General features: G+C 43.6%; 2 protein-coding genes across 2 annotated transcripts in view; one reads left to right on the forward strand and one right to left on the reverse strand.

The window, feature by feature from the left end:
- LOC311140532 (cyclin-dependent kinase 17-like) overlaps positions 1-9,717 on the reverse strand; it is a 44,512-nt gene extending 34,795 nt beyond the window's left edge. Inside the window, exon 1 of the mRNA XM_084175621.1 lies at positions 9,380-9,717. The gene's annotated coding sequence lies outside the window, so the exon portion shown is untranslated. The remainder of the gene's footprint in view (positions 1-9,379) is intronic.
- A 1,495-nt stretch (positions 9,718-11,212) lies between these two features.
- Positions 11,213-19,243, forward strand: LOC311140575 (phytanoyl-CoA dioxygenase, peroxisomal-like). Its single transcript, XM_084175693.1, has 9 exons — positions 11,213-11,535; positions 11,934-11,989; positions 12,232-12,342; positions 12,723-12,891; positions 17,518-17,599; positions 17,757-17,938; positions 18,027-18,176; positions 18,288-18,419; positions 18,523-19,243. The coding sequence occupies exons 1-9, from the start codon at positions 11,470-11,472 to the stop codon at positions 18,574-18,576; spliced, it is 1,002 nt and encodes a 333-aa protein (XP_084031819.1). The 5' UTR covers positions 11,213-11,469; the 3' UTR covers positions 18,577-19,243.
- The last annotated feature ends 1,006 nt before the right edge of the window (positions 19,244-20,249 follow it).

The raw sequence follows: 20,249 nt of genomic DNA on the forward strand, positions 1-20,249 counted from the left end.
ATGTAACAAAGTGCTATACAGAAACCCAGCCTAAAACCCCAAACAGCAAGCAATGCAGAAGCACTTTTTTCTTCAGCCTCTTGGCTGTTTGCTAACAAGGTTCCCATGACTTCCTAAAGCTCCAGAGCCCCACAGTGTTAGCTGAACTAGTGAACCAGAGTCAAGACACTGTACTCTACTGTCACTGTGCTGTCACTGTGTGCTACGCGGGTTGAGATATGATGGTCTGTACAGCACTGTGAGGGAATGTAAAGAATGTGCCTGTCAGAACAGTGTGCTCACTCCACTAGGCCCCACTATGTAAAGTTACATTACAAGGTAAAGTTTGTTCTGTTATGGTAGCTGAACTCGTGTTCCTCTGTGTGTGTCTGTGTATAGAGTAGGCTTTGTGGAGTTCAAGGCTCCATGACTTAATCAGCATGGCAGCCAGGAATGACTGTAACGTGACACCATCACTCTGTATTAGACACAGTCAGTCTGTGCAGTTGTGCGTGTGTCTATTTCAGGGAATTTGCCTATGAGTGTGTATAATGAGTAGAGTATGTGAAGTGTGTCTGTGTGTGTACAGTATTTGTGGTGTGCTTAGTGTACGAGTGCTACTGTGTGTGTGTGTGTGTGTGTGTGTGTAATATCTGTGAGTGTGAATAATCCGTCTCGGTCTGCTGCTGCTGCTCGGACAATGCCACCCTCTAATCTCCAGATTACCAGCCAATGTCCCAACCCCCACAGGGCAATGCATGATGGGACAGTTTCCCCAGGGGGAGAGAGAGAGGGGGGGGGGGGGGGGGGCACGGCTGTGACAGAGAGGGATGGAGGGATGGAGGGAGGGAGGGAAAAATGAGAGGACAAAGACAGAATGTGTGAGTGCACACACACACACACACACACAGTGCCGGTCTGTGCATGGTACCCGGGTGGTGTTAATCAGACCCTGGGATCCTTCCAAAAGGGCAGCTCCAGTTCCCACAATGCCCCTCTTCAGACCACGACAGGAGGGCATTGGGCTCGTCTACAGAAACCCCTCAACCCCACCCAGCTTCCCTCCCTCCCTCCATCAAACTCTTTTCAGGGGACAGAATGTTTATCCCTCAGTATAAGAAGTAGTCCCATTCCCACCAGAACACAGACCCACGTACATCGACTCCAGTTCAGAGCCATTCATATAAGATGACATCACAGCCAGATAACAATAGACTGGTATTGTACTGTTGGCCTACACACTCTCATTCTCACAAATTGCAGTCTGATATAAATGGCTGATTACGGTATATATGACCTCAATTCTCTCCATATAACAGCAGGAAGGAAGCTGCGGCTAGGTCGCCAAAGCAGACCAAGGATGTGTGTCTAACACACCTTGAAAGTACAGTCTATTTGTTTGCAGAGCAGCACACCAGACACTGAGACAGTGGTGCCAAAATACCATAATAATAATAATAATAATAATAAATAATATGCCGTTTAGCAGACGCTTTTATCCAAAGCGACTTATAGTCATGTGCGCATACATTTTTACGTATGGGTGGTCTCGGGGATCGAACCCACTACCCTGGCGTTACAAGCGCCATGCTCTACCAATTGAGCTACAGAGGACCACCATGACTAGTCATCACATCATAACACTGTAATCAACTACACTGAATGCCTTTTACAGTTGAGCTGACTACACCACAACTTCCTCAGTTTCACTTTCAAACTATTAATACAGAGAGAGAAAGGGATACAATACAGAAGACCACCCCTCTTCCACATTCCTTACATGGCTGACATAGCTTCCATAATCAGCACGTGTGCATATGTGTCTGTCCCTCTGCCTCCCCTCCCTACTTGTGCTGATTCAGTCACCCATGGTCTAAAGCAGGCCTGGGAAAAAGAGCTGGTCAACTGTTGTCGCACACAGCAGGGGGTGGACACAGGCAGCTGCTACATAAGTGGAGATAGCCAACAAGTCATTAGGTTTTAGGCATGGTCACCCATCAAATGATCTCCCCTAGGGCTGTTGCGGTGACCGTATTACCGCCACACCGGCAGTCACGAGTCAAATTCCATGTGACCGTTTAGTCATGGTAATTAGGCTTCTCCAAGCTCTGATGCAGCTGCTGGTCATTAGTAGCCTACCAAACTTGCTAACTGCCACAAGCTTCCCACAATAAGTTGGGTGAATTTTGGCCCATTTCTCCTGACAGAGCTGGTGTAACGGAGTCAGGTTTGTAGGCCTCCTTGCTCGCACACACTTTTTCAGTTCTGCCCACACATTTTCTATAGGATTGAGGTCAGGGCTTTGTGATGGCCACTCCAATACCTTGACTTTGTTGTCCTTAAGCCATTTTGCCACAACTTTGGAAGTATGCTTGGGGTCATTGTCCATTTGGAAGACCCATTTGCGACCAAGCTTTAACTTCCTGACTGATGTCTTGAGATGTTGCTTCAATATATCCACATAATTTGTGGTCCTCTGTAGCTCAATTGGTAGAGCATGGCGCTTGTAACGCCAGGGTAGTGGGTTCGATCCCCGGGACCACCCATACGTAAAAATGTATGCACACTTGACTGTAAGTAAGTTGCTTTGGATAAAAGCGTCTGCTAAATGGCATATTATTATTATTATTATTATTATAATAATTTTCCTTCCTCATGATGCCATCTATTTTGTGAAGTGCACCAGTCCCTCCTGCAGCAAAGCACCCCCACAGCATGATGCTGCCACCACCGTGCTTCACGGTTGGGATGGTGTTCTTCGGCTTGCAAGCCTTCCCCTTTTTCCTCCAAACATAATGATGGTCATTATGGCCAAACAGTTCTATTTTTGTTTCATCAGACCAGAGGACATTTCCCCCAAAAGTACGATCTTTGTCCCCATGTGCAGTTGCAAACCGTAGTCTGGCTTTTTTATGGTGGTTTTGGAGCAGTGGCTTCTTCCTTGCTGAGCGGCCTTTCAGGTTATGTCGATATAGGACTCGTTTTACTGTGGATATAGATACTTTTGTACCCGTTTCCTCCAGCATCTTCACAAGGTCCTTTGCTGCTGTTCTAGGATTGATTTGCACTTTTCGCACCAAAGTACGTTCATTTCTAGCAGACAGAAAGTGTCTCCTTCCTGAGCGGTATGACGGCTGCATGGTCCCATGGTGTTTATACTTGCGTACTATTGTTCGTACAGATGCCTTCAGGCGTTTGGAAATTGCTCCCAAAGATGAACCAGACGTTAAAAAAAAAGATCTGAGGTCTTGACTGATTTCTTTTGATTTTCCCATGATGTCAAGCAAAGAGGCACTGAGTTTGAAGGTAGGCCTTGAAATATATCCACAGGTACACCTCCAATTGACTCAAATGATGTCAATTAGCGTATCAGAAGCTTCTAAAGCCATGACATCATTTTCTGGAATTTTCCAAGCTGTTTAAAAGGCACAGTCAACTTAGTGTATGTAAACTTCTGACCCACTGGAATTGTGATACAGTGAATTATAAGTGAAATAATCTGTCTGTAAACAATTGTTGGAAAAATTACTTGTGTCTTGCACAAAGTAGATGTCCTAACCGACTTGCCAAAACTATAGTTTGTTAACAAGAAATGTGTGGAGTGGTTGAAAAACAAGTTTTAATGACTCCAACCTAACTGTATGTAAACTGCATTGATGATATGTATTTTTTCCTGCTGCCCCTGTTTTGATACAGGTGCATGATAATGTCCATTCTAAATCAAAACAAAAATGTCACACGTATATTATTTAGTATATGCTACTGGTTATATTAATTTGGGATCTATTGCATCCCACAACTGTCTCAGACTACGTTTGGAATATTTATTTCTCACACAGAACAGAATAGGTCGACTTTCGTACTATGGGGGATAGTAGATTGACATAGGCTAGTGCTTTTGCTGTTCGTTAGGCCTACTCATCTTGTTGGCTGACGAAAAGTAAATGTGGACAGTTCTTCCAATATCTTAAATATGCACCTCGGAATTGGATAAGGACATGCGCAGTTGTGTCCCCGATGTGTCTGTCTTCACTTGTAGCCTGTGAGCCGGCTGATGAAATTTCGTGACTGCCACAGCCCTAATCTCCACTACACTTTAATTGTGTATATTTAAGTAATAAGGCCTGAGGTGGTGTGGTATATGGCCAATATACCACGGCTAAGGGCTGTTCTTATGCACGATGCAACGCGGAGTGCTAGGACACAGCCCTTAGCCGTGGTATATTGGCCATATATCACAAACCCCCGAGGTGCCTTATTTCTATTATAAACTGGTTACCAACGTAATTAGAGCAGTAAAAATTAATGTTTTGTCATACCCATGGTATACGGTCTGATATACCTCGGCTTCCAACCAATCAGCATTCAGGGCTCGAACCACCCAGTTTATAATCAATACTTAATCATGTGCAGTATAGACAACATACATGACTATGAAATTGGGAAAATATCAATGATAAAGTGTTAGAAGTAACACCTCTGAGTTTTCCATCTTACAGAATGCTGTTCTCTGGTTAGTTCTATAGCCGTCTGTACATTCCTTTACCTCTGTTCTAAGACTCTTTAATGTGTCGGTGTGGGAGTGAGGCACACTGAGGCTGCAATAATTACACTCATTATCAAGGCTACAATTAGACTACCCCGGAAAAAACATAATTGCTATGCGACCCAAAATACACCCAATGACAAAGGACCATGTCCCGAATTCACATGGCATCAGATGATAAATAAAGGGGGACTTTATCAGCCTCCTCTTCCTCCCTCTCTTCTCTGTCCTCCTCTCAGGAATCAGGAACTGAGGGAAAGCATCTGATTGACCCTAATGATAATCTGATGTCACATTCCACACGTCCAGCCAAACAGTTGAACCCTTGGCTGACCAGATTGAGGGGCGAGGGGGAGGCAGAGGATTGTGTGAGTTATCCTGCCTCCCCAATCCATCTCTACCTCCACACATAATCATACTAGCAGGAATAGGGACGTGCATGCCTCACAAACACATGAACATTCACACAAGGACTAAAGAGAAATATAGTCATGGAAAATATATGTATATCTTGCTCTCTCGTCCGCACACACATAAAACACACACTTGTTCATCCCTCAGTATGGTGTTAGCTATGTCTTCAGTGCTAGCTACAGTTCTGGTTGTGGGCACTGTGCTTGCTGTTCCTCTCATCCCTACTCAATTAGCTTTCTCAAGACAAAGTTACATAACACAAGATTAAAGGCCTGATGTGATAGTGCATGAGAAAGAAAGAGGAAGAGAGAGAGAGAGAGATATCTTGTAAGTTGGGATGGATAGAAATAGCGTAAGAGATAGCGCCTGGTTCTGTTGTCAATGGCAACAGTGTGTTCTAACCAAGGATGATCATCTGTAAGCCTGTCAGAGGGATATTCCTCTCCCATAGCAGACAGGAACTTTATGAGCATACTGCGTACTTTAGCACATCTGCATTGTGAATGCATGCACTGTCATTGTGGGCATTTGTGGCATTAGTCTGTTAATACTCCCCCCCCCCCACCAGAGTGAACACGTTCATATAGGGAGAATAGTCTGGACCCTATCCTCTCTTTTTCATCCGCTAATCTCCTCTCGTCTCTCCTCTCTCAGACTTGATCTACTGATTTGCATGTGAAGGCAGACAGACAGATACAGTGGGGGGGAAAAAGTATTTAGTCAGCCACCAATTGTGCAAGTTCTCCCACTTAAAAAGATGAGAGAGGCCTGGAATTTTCATCATAGGTACACGTCAACTATGACAGACAAAATGAGGAAAAAAAATCCAGAAAATCACATTGTAGGATTTTTTATGAATTTATTTGCAAATTATGGTGGAAAATAAGTATTTGGTCAATAACAAAAGTTTCTCAATACTTTGTTATATACCCTTTGTTGGCAATGACACAGGTCAAACGTTTTCTGTAAGTCTTCACAAGGTTTTCACACACTGTTGCTGGTATTTTGGCCTATTCCTCCATGCAGATCTCCTCTAGAGCAGTGATGTTTTGGGGCTGTCGCTGGGCAACACAGACTTTCAACTCCCTCCAGAGATTTTCTATGGGGTTGAGATCTGGAGACTGGCTAGGCCACTCCAGGACTTTGAAATGCTTCTTACGAAGCCACTCCTTCGTTGCCCGGGCGGTGTGTTTGGGATCATTGTCATGCTGAAAGACCCAGCCACGTTTCATCTTCAATGCCCTTGCTGATGGAAAGAGGTTTTCACTCAAAATCTCACGATACATGGCCCCATTCATTCTTTCCTTTACACGGATCAGTCGTCCTGGTCCCTTTGCAGAAAAACTGCCCCAAAGCATGATGTTTCCACCCCCATGCTTCACAGTAGGTATGGTGTTCTTTGGATGCAACTCAGCATTCTTTGTCCTCCAAACACGACGAGTTGAGTTTTTATCAAAAAGTTCTATTTTGGTTTCATCTGACCATATGACATTCTCCCAATCCTCTTCTGGATCATCCAAATGCACTCTAGCAAACTTCAGACGGGCCTGGACATGTACTGGCTTAAGCAGGGGGACACGTCTGGCACTGCAGGATTTGAGTCCCTGGCGGCGTAGTGTGTTACTGATGGTAGGCTTTGTTACTTTGGTCCCAGCTCTCTGCAGGTCATTCACTAGGTCCCCCCGTGTGGTTCTGGGATTTTTGCTCACCGTTCTTGTGATCATTTTGACCCCACGGGGTGAGATCTTGCGTGGAGCCCCAGATCGGGGGAGATTATCAGTGGTCTTGTATGTCTTCCATTTCCTAATAATTGCTCCCACAGTTGATTTCTTCAAACCAAGCTGCTTACCTATTGCAGATTCAGTCTTCCCAGCCTGGTGCAGGTCTACAATTTTGTTTCTGGTGTCCTTTGACAGCTCTTTGGTCTTGGCCATAGTGGAGTTTGGAGTGTGACTGTTTGAGGTTGTGGACAGGTGTCTTTTATACTGATAACAAGTTCAAACAGGTGCCATTAATACAGGTAATGAGTGGAGGACAGAGGAGCCTCTTAAAGAAGAAGTTACAGGTCTGTGAGAGCCAGAAATCTTGCTTGTTTGTAGGTGACCAAATACTTATTTTCCACCATAATTTGCAAATAAATTCATAAAAAATCCTACAATGTGATTTTCTGGGGAAAAAAATCTCAATTTGTCTGTCATAGTTGACGTGTACCTATGATGAAAATTACAGGCCTCTCTCATCTTTTTAAGTGGGAGAACTTGCACAATTGGTGGCTGACTAAATACTTTTTTCCCCCACTGTATCTGTCTGTCTGCCTTCACATGCAAATCAGTAGATCTGTATATGGATTGAACATTTGTCGGACAGACAGACAGGCAGACACTGTGGGTTTAGTAGGCAGAGGGTCCCGTGAAAAGAACACTCACAGAGGAACCTTTCCAAAGACAGAGGGAGAGAAAGGACAGCACCGGCTTAGAGAGAGGCTGGTGTCAAAGGAGGAGAGAGGGGAGCTGACACACACAGAGAGACAGAGACAGGCATAGAAAGAGAAAGAGAGAGAGAGAGAGAGAGAGAGAAATTTAAATAAAAAGAGCGAAAGAGAGAGGGGGCTGGCAAAAGACAGACTGTACAGCACGGTATTCTGTGCAACTGCCATGAATAATCGACATGATCATATCCAATCGGACCTGAGAGGATGAGTGTGAGCCCTTTCATGAGTCATGACACAGAGGAAATTCATGGGGCACCAGTACACCATCACTACCGTATATAATCTGATTCTGTCTCTGTTTTCCTTCCATGCACTTTACCTCCCAGCACCGAGACTGATCAATATCAAAGCTATCGTGGCATGGTGTAATCAGCAGGGTTACACTGTAGCACTATAGAGAGATTATAGAGAGAGTTGTGACAGAAAAATGAAGGTTTGGGTCAGTATAATTAGCCTGTCCTGAGGGATTGGTTTCACACAGATAGAACAACCTGGAAAGATTCTCCTGATCTGGGTCATTGTAGCTGCAGGGAACTGCTAGGTCTAACCTGAGTGCATGTACACACACACACCACTGGCCAAGAACTAGCTGACACCAACCAAGATTTGACACACACAGACACACCTCTGGTTGATGAAAAACACCCGCTGGATATATGCAGTACTGGGGGGATAGATGGAGGGGAGGGTGCATGTTTCAGCCCAGGGCCATATTGGCTCCAGAAGCACAGTAAAGGGCTGTTCCAGACAGACATGTAGGCTACACCACCACTTGAAAAACATCACAGGGGTCAGAGTTCAAACAACACAGCTCCAATGAGACGAGTACAGGAGGACGAGCGTCATCACAACCACACACACACCTGTCAAAGTTTGGGACTGCCAATAGGATCGGAAAGAGGGACAATTGGACAGAATGTGTTCCTCAATTCATCTCTGATATGTTGGCCTCTTCCAACTACACTCACAAGGTATGACATTAATGGGGGATGTATACTATGCCAGTCTGCTTGCCTGGTTTCTTTATGGCATCGTTTTCAGAGGGAAATCTGACTGAACTGATCCATTTCCACCAATTATACCATGATATTGTTTCCCTGAGAGGCAGTCACAGCCAAGGGCTGCTACACTGAGATTAGAGTGTGCCAGGTATTACTGTGGTCCAAGGAACCAATTCCTCATCATCACCATCAACACCATTACACACTTACAGTAACCCTGGTTCAGACATCTATATGTGAATTGTAACTTATAGGCTTAACAACCTTACATTCATCGATAACATTGTACACAGTAGCCAATCAGTTTCATATATGCACATTTGACACATCAACTTACAATGTGCGACACTGTTGGGCACCTGTTATGGACCTTTAGGCCTATTTTTTTTATGGTTCAGATAGGCTACAGCAAAACATCATAAAATGGGGAAAAAACGAACTAAGCCAGTGTGGTGCTGAAGGGATTCGTTGTGTATAAAATGTGCTGACATGCATCCAACTGGCACGGGTCATGGCATTGACTATTTACACCATGTATACTGTACTCAACACTTTCAATATAACCTACTGTATGTACATGCTTCAGCTTTTTCTGAGTGTATAGCCTAAAAGGTGTTGACAACATGGTGTTAAAAATCAAATGGTGCGTAGCCTATAGGTTGAAGGCAAATAAACAGAAATGGTATTGCCCATTGTAAACACTCACTACGGTATTAAACCACAAATATAATTGTGTTTGTAAAACTCATAATAGTAGGTGTCCTGTAGCTAGTCCTATTTTGACAAGCAAGCAAAATAGTTGGTCAGCTCAACTAGACCCTTGTGGCGACGCAACATCGTGCGCTGGCAACATTGTTTCTACTCCTTTCAAAGCGGCATAGCAGTAGCCAATTCTGATGGATAGTGTGATTGTAAACCTAAATGAAGCCACAACATTTGGCTACTTACCAGAAACGATGTACGTTGTTTCGACCTGACTTCCAGACCTCGATAGGCGCTTCCTCGGAGGCCGGATTCCCGTCTTTCCACCCACCAGTAAAAACAGTTCGTCTACGTCTTGCTTTCCGCTTGCGCACCTTATTCCGTATAGAATGTTCTCACATGAACACAGTTTTCAAAGTTCAAATGATAAAAATGACAGACCAGATTCTGAAAGCTCACTTCTATGACGAGCAGGGAGCTTATGGGGAGTGAGAACGGATTGTGTCGGTGGATGAACCCGTAGGGCTGCAAGCTGTGGCTGCCCGCATTCTGACGCCTCCGCCTATGCTGCTGCTGACATGAAGAGAGAGAGAGATGGGGGAAATGAAGTGAATGCGATTGGTGGCCGCCTACCAGCAGCACCAATATGGCCCTTCATTCAATGAGTAGTTTTGTAGCGCCTCCTGCAGTAGGGCTACTACACAGATAAATCATAGCCTACATTCCCTGACAACTAGGCCTATTAATCAGTGGTGCAAAGTACCTAAATAAAAATACTTTAAAGTACTACCTAAGTAGTTTTTTGGGGTGTCTATACTTTACTTTACTATTTCTATTTTTGACAACTTTTACTTTTACTTCACTACATTCCTAAAGGAAGTAATGTACTTTTTACTCCATACATTTTCTCTGACACCAAAAAGTATTCGTTACATTTTGAATGCTTAGCAGGACAGAAAAATTGTCCAATTCACGCACTTATCAAGAGAACATCCCTGGTCATCCCTACTGCCTCTGATCTGGAGGACTCACTAAACATACATGCTTCGTTTGTAAATTATGTCTGAGTGTTGGTGTGCCCCTGGCTATCCATAAATTAAAAATACAAGAAAATGGTGCCATCTGGTTTGCTTAATATAAGGAATTTGAAATGATTTATACTTTTACTTTTGATACTTAAATATATTTAAAACAAAATACTTTTAGACTTTTACTCAATAAGTATTTTACCGGGGGACTTTCAGTTTTACTTGAGTCATTTTCTATTAAGATATCTTTACTTTTACTAAAGTATGACAATTGTGTACTTTTTCCATTACTGCTATTAATTTATAACTCTCTTGGAATTGGATTGGGCCCTTTGATTTTGGAAGCATGCATGGATCGATCTACTTAGGCTAAATTAATTATTACATATACATTTACATTTTAGTCATTTAGCAGACACTCTTATCCAGAGCGACTTACAGGAGCAATTAGGGTTAAGTGCCTTGCTCAAGGGCACATCGACAGATTTTTTCACCTAGTCGGCAATTATCACTTGAGTCTGCGTCTGTTTATCTCTGTCTTCTACTTGTTCATTCAAGGCTATATATGTTGCATGTTTTGTAAGTTTGTCACAAAGATGCTCTGTTTTCTTTTCTTCTCTCACGCAGATGGTTGTCATCGGACTGGGTTGGGGAGTGGTATTTAGTGTTTAGTGTCCAATTATTTGTTTGCTTGTTTGTTGTTGTTGTTGTTGTTGTTGTTGTTGACCATGAATGAAATTAGCTCTGAGACCAGGCTGAAATAGTGGAAAGCTTCCATTCAATTAATAGTGTGTGTGTGTGTGTGTGTGTGTGTGTGTGTGTGTGTGTGTTTGGTTTTACTATCCTTGTGGGGACCAAAAGTCCTCACAAGGATAGTAAATCAAGGAAAATTGTGGGGTTATTTTGCCGGTCTAGGCTTGGGGTGTAGGGTTAGGGTTACAATTAGGGTTAGCTTTAGGGTTATGGGTTAGGTTTAGGGTTAGGTTTAGGGGGTTTTAGGGTTAAGGTAAGGGTTAGGATTAAGGTTAAGGTTAGGATAATGGTTAGGTGTAAGGGAAAATAGGATTTTGAATGGGACTCAATTGTTTGTACCCCACAAGAATAGTAAAACAAACGAGTGTGTGTGTGTGCGCGCGCGTGTGTCAATGTCCTTCTCACTTGTGGACTTTGACCTAGTTGGAGAGTAGTCTACACCAGCAGCATAGGCCTACATAACAGTGGCCATAGGACTGTCTGTCACTGTGTAGATTGAAGACGCATCGGCATACAAAATAAAGGAATAGAGAATAAAACATATATTCTTGCAAAATGTCTCGAGCGGCAGACAGACTGAAAGTGGTCTTGAATCATCTAGATCGACCATCTTCTTTTGTTGTATCCTTTTCAACTGTTTTACTGAAAATGTCGTGTGTTTCTCCATGGCTGAGCCGTGCTGGAATTTCTGACCGACTTTCAGGGACTGTGTGTCGGTACAGCTTCGCAGGACAGGCCGGGGCATGAGTAAATTGTCAGGCCTTTTCAGAGCGAACTGAACATTGGGAGTGGAACTATAATATTGCAAAATGTATTTATTTTCTGTAGGCTAAATGTGTTTATTTATCCATATAAGACTACAATATCTTATTGGCTATGTATGCGTAAAAGGCGCGCTTGTGTAGTCTAACTATTAGGCTATAGCTATTCACAATTTAATTTGTTGACAATAATTAACATAGTTTACATAAATGTGTAATAGCTACAAATAAAATATGATCTTAACTCATTGCATAAAGCAAGCATCTTCTACCTCTGGCCAAAACGTTGCCTACTATCAACCACAAGCACTGAGGTAAGTGACACCTCAATCTCATATTTGGGCTGTTTTTGACTATGTCAATGGCCTTATATTATGACAGTCTAAAAGTATAGGTACTGACCCATGCCCTACTTACTGAACACATTACACAATGCTGAAATCATCTCAGTAGTTCATTCAACTTTGAGTTACGATCACACTGTATCTAAACACTGTAACACAGGCACAGGGTCTAATAAGCGTTTATCACACTGTCATTCACTTGCTGTATCCAGGTATTCCTTTGACAATGATCTGCTGAGCACTGAGCAGAGAATCTCCTATGAGGAGAATGGCTTCCTCCTTATCAAGGGCCTGGTGTCTGGGGAGGACATTGACAGATTCAGGTAAGACCACAACACCATGAGAGAGACAACAGAACGGTCTCAGATGAGACTGAAAGGAAAACACTAGATAAACAAAAAACAGGCAGCTAACATAGCATGCTCAATGATAAAAGTACTAAAAGACCACATAAGAGAAAAATGGCTGAACATCACTTGACTTGACTTTCTCCACCAGCGCTTCAATATGTCCCGTCTTTGACCCAACATGTAGCATGGTTCACCAGTAGAACACTAGAACACTGCTCCTCTGTACCAGAGACACATGGCTTTACCTGCTGGGCTTAATTAGTGATGCTACAATGAACAAAACTGCTGTTCCTCTAAGGACTGAGTTGGTGTGTCTGCTTATGTGTGTGTGTCTGTGCCCGTGTGTGTGGCAGGGGGGCGTTTGAGCGGATATGCCGTCGGGAGGTGCAGGTCCCGGGGCTGGTGGTGATGAGGGACGTGTCCATCGCCAAGTCAGAGTTCGTCCCTGACCAGAAGGCCATCTCCAAGCTGCAGGACTTCCAGGAAGACCCTGAGCTATTCCGCTACTGTAGACTGCCTCAGGTGCACACACTGCATGGACACACACACATGGACCCACGTGCGCGTACTGCATCAAGATCTCATCGTTTCCCTTCAAAATTCGACGTATTATGGATGAACATCTATTTTTGATCCATTAATTCTTCATGGTTACAGGGTTAATTCGCGTGGTTACAGGGTTAAAACAGAAACAACTGAAAGGTTAAAAGCTTAGGCATTAATTACGAGTGGTTAAGGCAAACAAATTAAAATGCGCTATTACCATTAGGTATCATCTGTATTGTTAATGTTCTCGCAGCTTGCTATATTTTGTGCGCAGTGGTCTGAGCAGCGCGCTTCGGCTCTGAGCATCACGAGTTTGCGTCGGTCAATCGTTGTTCTTTTTTTTTGGTGAGCGCTGAGGAAGGCATATACAGTGCATTCGGAAAGTATTCAAACCCCTTTACTTTTTCCCAAATTTTGTTACATTTTAGCCTTATTCTAAAATTGATTAAATAATTTTCCCCCTCATCAATTTACACACAATACCCCATATTGACAAAGCAAAAACTGGTTTTTAGAAATGTTTGCAAAATAATAAAAGAAAACTGAAATGTCACATTTACATAAGTATTCAGACCCTTTACTCCAGGGGTGTCAAACTCATTTTAGCTCAGGGGCCACATGGAGGAAAATCTATTCCCAAGTGGGCCGGACCGGAAAAATCATGGTATATATAACTTAAAAACAACAACTTCAGATTGTTTTCTTTGTTTTAATACGATCAACATACAACATAAAGCTGGAGCCTGAGGACAGTGTGTCCAAAATAGTACAAGCACAACATCACTATTAATCATAAAACACGTCAAGTTTATTTGAAAATTCTAAAGAAAAAGAACACACAAACACACAATGCCTCAGTGATTAACAGAACTGTTTCACAGATCACAGCACTATATCAGGGTGTCATTTCTCAGGCAGAAATGTAGATAAAAATAATGAAATCCTGTTCCCCAAACAAGTGCAAGAACCACAGAGTCAAGAATAGGTTAAATATACAAATAAAATAAAATCAATTAAAAACAATAGCACATCAACATAAAAACATATAAACATAAAGCTGGAGCCTGAGGACAGTGTCCAAAAGCACAACATCACTATTAATCATAAAACACCTCAAGTTATTTGAAAGTTCTGAGGACAAAGAACACACAAACACACAATGCCTCAGTGATTCACAGAAGTATATCACAGATCACAGAACTATATCAGGGTGTCATTTCTCAGGCAGAAATGTAGATAAAAATAATGAAATCCTGTTCCCCAAACAAGTGCAAGAACCACAGAGTCAAGAATAGGTTAAATATACAAATAAAATAAAATCAATTAAAAACAATAGCACATCAACATAAAAACATATAAACATAAATCTGAAAGCGTTGCTCAAACTCCCGTAACAGTCCCGTTATTTTATCTTTGAACCGCTTCATGTCTGCCACATGTTGGGTCGTGCACACATTTTTCAGACAGGGGAAGTGAGCTGCATCACCACCGGCAAGTTGCGTCTCCCACAATGACAGCTTCAACTTGAAAGAACGTATGCTGTCATAATACTGCGTGACAACTTTGTTGCGCCCTTGCAGCTGTTTGTTCAAGTTATTCAGGTGCTCTGTAACATCCACCATAAATGCAAGGTCCTGCATCCATTCTGCGGAATGAAATTCTAACACTGGTTTGCCCTTTTCTTCCATGACCTGTTCAATTTCTTCTCGTAAATCAAAGAAATGCCTCAGCACAGCACCTCGGCTTAACCATCTTACCTCAGTGTGGTATGGCAGGCCATAGATGTGGTCTTTCTCTCTGAGAAGGCTGTCAAACTGACGGTGATTCAGGCTTCTGGATCGGATGAAATTAACAGTTTGGATGACCACCTTCATGACGTTATCCATCTTTAATGACTTGCAACACAAAGCCTCCTGGTGCAAAATACAGTGAAAAGTCAAAAAATCACGTCCTCCATTTGCAGATTGCACTTTCTCTCTGAACTTTGTCACAACGCCTGCTTTTTTCCCGATCATTGAGGGCGCACCATCTGTAGCCAGGCTGACAGCGCGGGACCAGTCCACTCCGACCCTGTCCAGCGCGCCGACGAGTGCGGTAAAAATATCAGCTGCTGTCGTTGTATCTGTCATCGGCACCAACTCCACGAACTCCTCGGTGACGGTCAATGTGTCATCAACTCCGCGGATGAAAATGGCCAGTTGTGCAACATCTGTAATGTCCGTGCTTTCATCAATTGCAACCGAAAACGCAATAAATGACTTTACTTTTTGCTTCAACTGGCTGTCCAAATCCACTGAAAGATCGGAAATCCTGTCTGCATCTGTGTTTCTTGTCAGGCTGATATTTGCAAAAGCCTGCCGCTTTTCAGGGCACACAATCTCCGCTGCCTTCATCATGCATGTTTTTACAAATTCACCCTCACTAAATGGTTTTGAAGCCACTGCGATTTCATTAGCAATGAGGTAGCTAGCTTTCACTGCAGCGTCACTGATGTCTCGGCTGTGAGTAAACACAGACTGCTGTTTCTTCAGACACGCCAACAGTTCATTCACCTTCTCTCATCTCCGCTGTCCTTGAAAGTTGTCATATTTGTCGGCATGAAGACTCACATAGTGGCGACGAAGGTTATATTCTTTCAGCACTGCAACATGCTCTGAACACACCAAACATACAGCTTTCCCATTCAATTCTGTGAATAAATAGGATTACCATTTTTCTTGGAACACTCTGCACTCTGCGTCCACTTTTCTCTTTTTTGACAGAGACATATTGGGGCAATGAGGGTGCCAAAGCACATAATGTTAAAAGTAGAAGCCGTAATAAATATCGCGGGCAAAACAAAGTAGCTCATTGGCTGCACGTGCTTGACCTACTTGCTCTGCCCCGGTATAAACAGTTTGCTTGCTTAACACAATTGCTATTGCGCCATCCAGTGGACGCAATTGGAACAATCGTTTTTTTATTTTTTTATTTTTTATTTTTTTTATCATCTCGCGGGCCGGATTAAACCCGTTTGCGGGCCTGATCCGGCCCACGGGCCGGACGTTTGACACCCCTGCTTTACTCAGTACTTTGTTGAAGCACCTTTGTCAGTGATTACAGCCTTGAGTATTCTTGGCTATGATGCTGCAAGCTTGGCACACCTGTATTTGGGGAGTTTCTCCCAATCTTTTCTGCAGATCCTCTCAAGCTTTGTCAGGTTGGATGGGGAGCGTTGCTGCACAGCTATTTTCAGGTCTTTCCAGAGATCGGGTTCAAGTCCGGGCTCTGGCTGGGCCACTTAAGGACATTCAGAGACTTCTCCCGAAGCCACTACTGCATTGTCTTGGCTGAGTGCTTAGGGTCATTGTCCTGTTGGAAGGTGAACCTTCGCCCCGGTGTGAGGTCCTGAGCGCTCTGGAGCAGGTTTTCATCAAGGATCTCTCTGTACTTTGCTCCGTTAATCTTTCCCTTGATCCAGACTAGTCTCCCAGTCCCTGCCGCTGAAAAACATCCCAACGGCAAGATGCTGCCACCACCATGCTTCACCTTAGGGATGGTGCCAGGTTTCATCCAGACGTGGCGCTTGGCATTCAGGCCAAAGAGTTCAATCTTGGTTTCATCAGACCAGAGAATCTTGTTTCTCATGGTCTGAGAGTCCTTTAGGTGCCTTTTGGCAAACTCCAAGCGGGCTGTCATGTGCTTTGTACTGAGGAGTTGCTTCTGTCTGACCACTCTACCATAAAGGCCTGATTGGTGGAGTGCTGCAGAGATGGTTGTCCTTCTGGAAGGTTCTCCCATCTCCACAGAGAAACTCTAGAGCTCTGTCAGAGTGACCATTGGGTTCTTGGTCACCTCCCTGACCAAGGCCCTTCTCCCCCTATTGTTCAGTTTGGCTTGGCAGCCAGCTCTAGGAAGAGTCTTGGTGGTTCCAAACTTCTTCCATTTAAAAATGATGGAGGCCACTGTGTTCTTGGGGACCTTCAATGTTGCATTATTTGGTACCCTTCCCCAGATCTGTGCCTTGACATAATCCTGTCTCAGAGCTCTATGGACAATTCCTTCGACCTTATGGCTTGGTTTTTTCTCTGACATGCACTGTCAACTGTGGGACCTTATATAGACAGGTGTGTGCCTTTCTAAATCATGTCCAATCAATTGAATTTACTACAGGTGGACTCTAATCAAGTTGTAGAAACATCTCAAGGATGATCAGTGGAAACAGGATGCACCTGAGCTCAATTTCTAGTCTCATAGCAAAGGGTATGAATACTTATGTAAATAAGGTATTTCAGTTTTTTCAATTTGTCATTGAGGGGTATTGTGTGTAGATTGATGAAAAAAATACATATTTAATTCATTTTAGAATAAGGCTGTAACGTAACAAAATGTGGAAAAAGTCAAGGGTCTGAATACTTTCCGAATGCACTGTATATCGACGTTCTTCAAACGTCCAAAATCGAAGTCTATTTCTAGTGATCAGGCAGCACACACACACACACACACACGCACACACACACACACACACACACACACACACAGTGTGTCTGTCTTTCTTTCCATTTTTTCTTTCTTTTTTCCACATCAAGTTTTTATTATTTCAATTGTCTTTGTCTTTCTCAGATCCTGAATTATGTGGAGTGTTTCACTGGTCCCAACATCATGGCCATGCACACCATGCTGATCAACAAGCCCCCAGACACAGGTACAGAATAGTGTGACCCTTATCTAACCTTATCTAACCCCTGACCCTCAACCCCTAACACTGACCCTTATCCAGAAAGACACACATAGACACACCTTCTTGAGAGTGAAAACAAAGAGCCTGCCTATTTAATCCAATGTATGTTTATGTTTCTCAGGTAATAAGACGTCTCGCCACCCCATGCACCAGGACCTGCACTATTTTCCATTCCGTCCGGCGGACCGCATTGTGTGTTCCTGGACCGCCATGGAGAAAGTTCACCGCCAGAACGGCTGCCTGGTGGTCCTGCCTGGTTCTCACCACGGCACCCTCAAAGAACACGACTACCCAGAGTGGGAGGTGATACACACATACACACCTGCATCCTCAACAAGCACGACTACCCCCACTAGATCTTGTGACATCACTTCCCTTTCCTCTTCCTCAGGGCGGGATCAATAAGATGTACCACGGTGTCCGTGACTATGACCCCAATCATCCCAGGTTGCACCTGGAGATGGAGAAAGGAGACACAGTGTTCTTCCACCCTCTATTGATCCACGGATCTGGAATGAACCAGACGCAGGGCTTCCGCAAGGTAACACACTCACCCCTGAAAAACACTCTGGAAGCCATAGATACATAACCATTCTAGGATCCTTAAATCATGGAAGAGTGTGTGTGTGTGTGTGTGTGTGTGTGTGTGTAGGCCATCTCCTGCCACTATGCCAGTGCTGACTGCTACTACATTGACGTGAGGGGAACCACCCAGGAGAACATAGGGCAGGAGGTGAAAGAGATCGCAGCAAGGAAATATGCTGTTGATGATGTCACATTTGAGGTACATCTCTGCAGGAGTGATACAGTACACATCAAACACATGTTAATAAACTGTGTATAACAGTGTGCTGTGTCTAAAACTGTCTGTTTTGTGTGTGTTATAGGATACCTGGGCTGTAAGGGGCCGTCTGGTGCAAGGGGATAGGACCAATCTGTGAGAGAGCCCGCCCACCGCAGTGTGACGGTCACTCACCACTAACAACCTGCCAATCAAAGGAGATTGAAAAGAGTTGACAAATCTACCAGCCAATAAACTGAGACTCAGTGACGGGAGTAATGTATTCATTAGGTGAGAGAGATTGTCCAAGAGTCCAGTCAGGGATGTTTGCTGGGTGTGTTTAACATATTAAACTAAAGGGACGTTAATTGCAGTTAAATATTGATTGAAGTGATCATCTTCTGCCTAACAATAAAGCACTTACTGTGTGGTGGACTGGAGTGAGAGGAGCAGAGGTAGAATGTGTGAGAGATAGAGAGAGAGAGAGAGAGAGAGAGACTGGGAGTGTGTACGAGAGAGGTGAGTGGATGAAGGTGAATAGGAGGCTATTTCTGTTATGAATATGAGTATGTTTTAGTACACTTTGGAAACCAGGTACTCAGGGTGTCACTTTGTAGACCAGTCCGCCATGAAATACCAGTAACCTTGATGCCTTAATATAACAGAATCCTAGTTGTATTTTACATCACCTCCTTAACAATCAAATCTATGCTGCTTTTAATGAGTGTAATGAGTACTTATGTTTAAAAACGGTTTGTAAATTAGTTTATATGTGATTTCCTTTCATTATTGTCGATGTGACTGGCAATAAACGGACTCAGAATCAATTGCTTCACTCTCTTTATTGTCTGTTCATTGGAGTTCTAGTGAGGATGGTGAGGTACTCTCTTGGTTTCCTCACTCCTTTGTGCCGCATCCCAGACACACACTCACCACCTCAGAGACCATTTTTGATCCCCTTAATCTGATGTATTTTACCTAAACCTTCCCCTTCCCCCTCGACCCAATCTGCTTTCCAGACACGCTCCCAGCCAGCTCCTCCCCCCAGCCCAAAGCCTTATGAATATTCAGCAGTTAAAGCTTTTTGAAATCTCTATCACCGTGGAGATCAGGGATAGGGGGATGGGACAATAAGGACAATTTAAAGAGCATTACAATTAAGATGGATAGCATCCACCTTCAATTTCCATATACAGCACCAGTCTGGATACCTGACGTGATAGGATGTACGTATGTGTGAGGGAAAGAGAGTTTGTGTGTGTGAGGGAGCGTTTTCCCTGTGTTTACAAATGGAGGCTGAGATGTTTCCTGACTAGGGCTGGTGCCTCTCCTGTGGAACCAAAGAAAACACCTGAGGGCTGTGTGTGTGCCATGTCACGCGCGTCTGTGTGTCATGGAAAGGAGAACAGCCATTCCATTCAGAGTAAAGCGGAAAACCTTAAGTCTATCAGTTAATCAGACAGACACCATACATTAAATCCTACCAACACTAAACATGTAATTCAGTGTCAAAATCCAGACCCACAAACCTCATACTCTTTTTATGATCACACACACACACATGCGGTCTCTAAGCCAGGATACTGTCCTGCACTCACTCGCTCGCTCACTCACTCATTCACTCAGAAAAACAGGAGCCAAGGACAGACTCCCCTGCCTAGTTTCCTACTGAGAGACTCTTAAAGAGAGGAGTTCAGTCTCAACACCATCTTCTTTTCTTGATTTGTCCAATACATAGTCACCTGCATGTGTTTATGTAAATGCATAAGCAGTCCTTAAGGTGGCGTCATCGAGTTACTGCATGAGTAAACTGCATGATGTCTTTTGCAGTAT

Source organism: Coregonus lavaretus, assembly GCF_964263955.1.
Source record: "Coregonus lavaretus genome assembly, chromosome: 13".
Lineage (NCBI taxonomy): Eukaryota > Metazoa > Chordata > Actinopteri > Salmoniformes > Salmonidae > Coregonus > Coregonus lavaretus.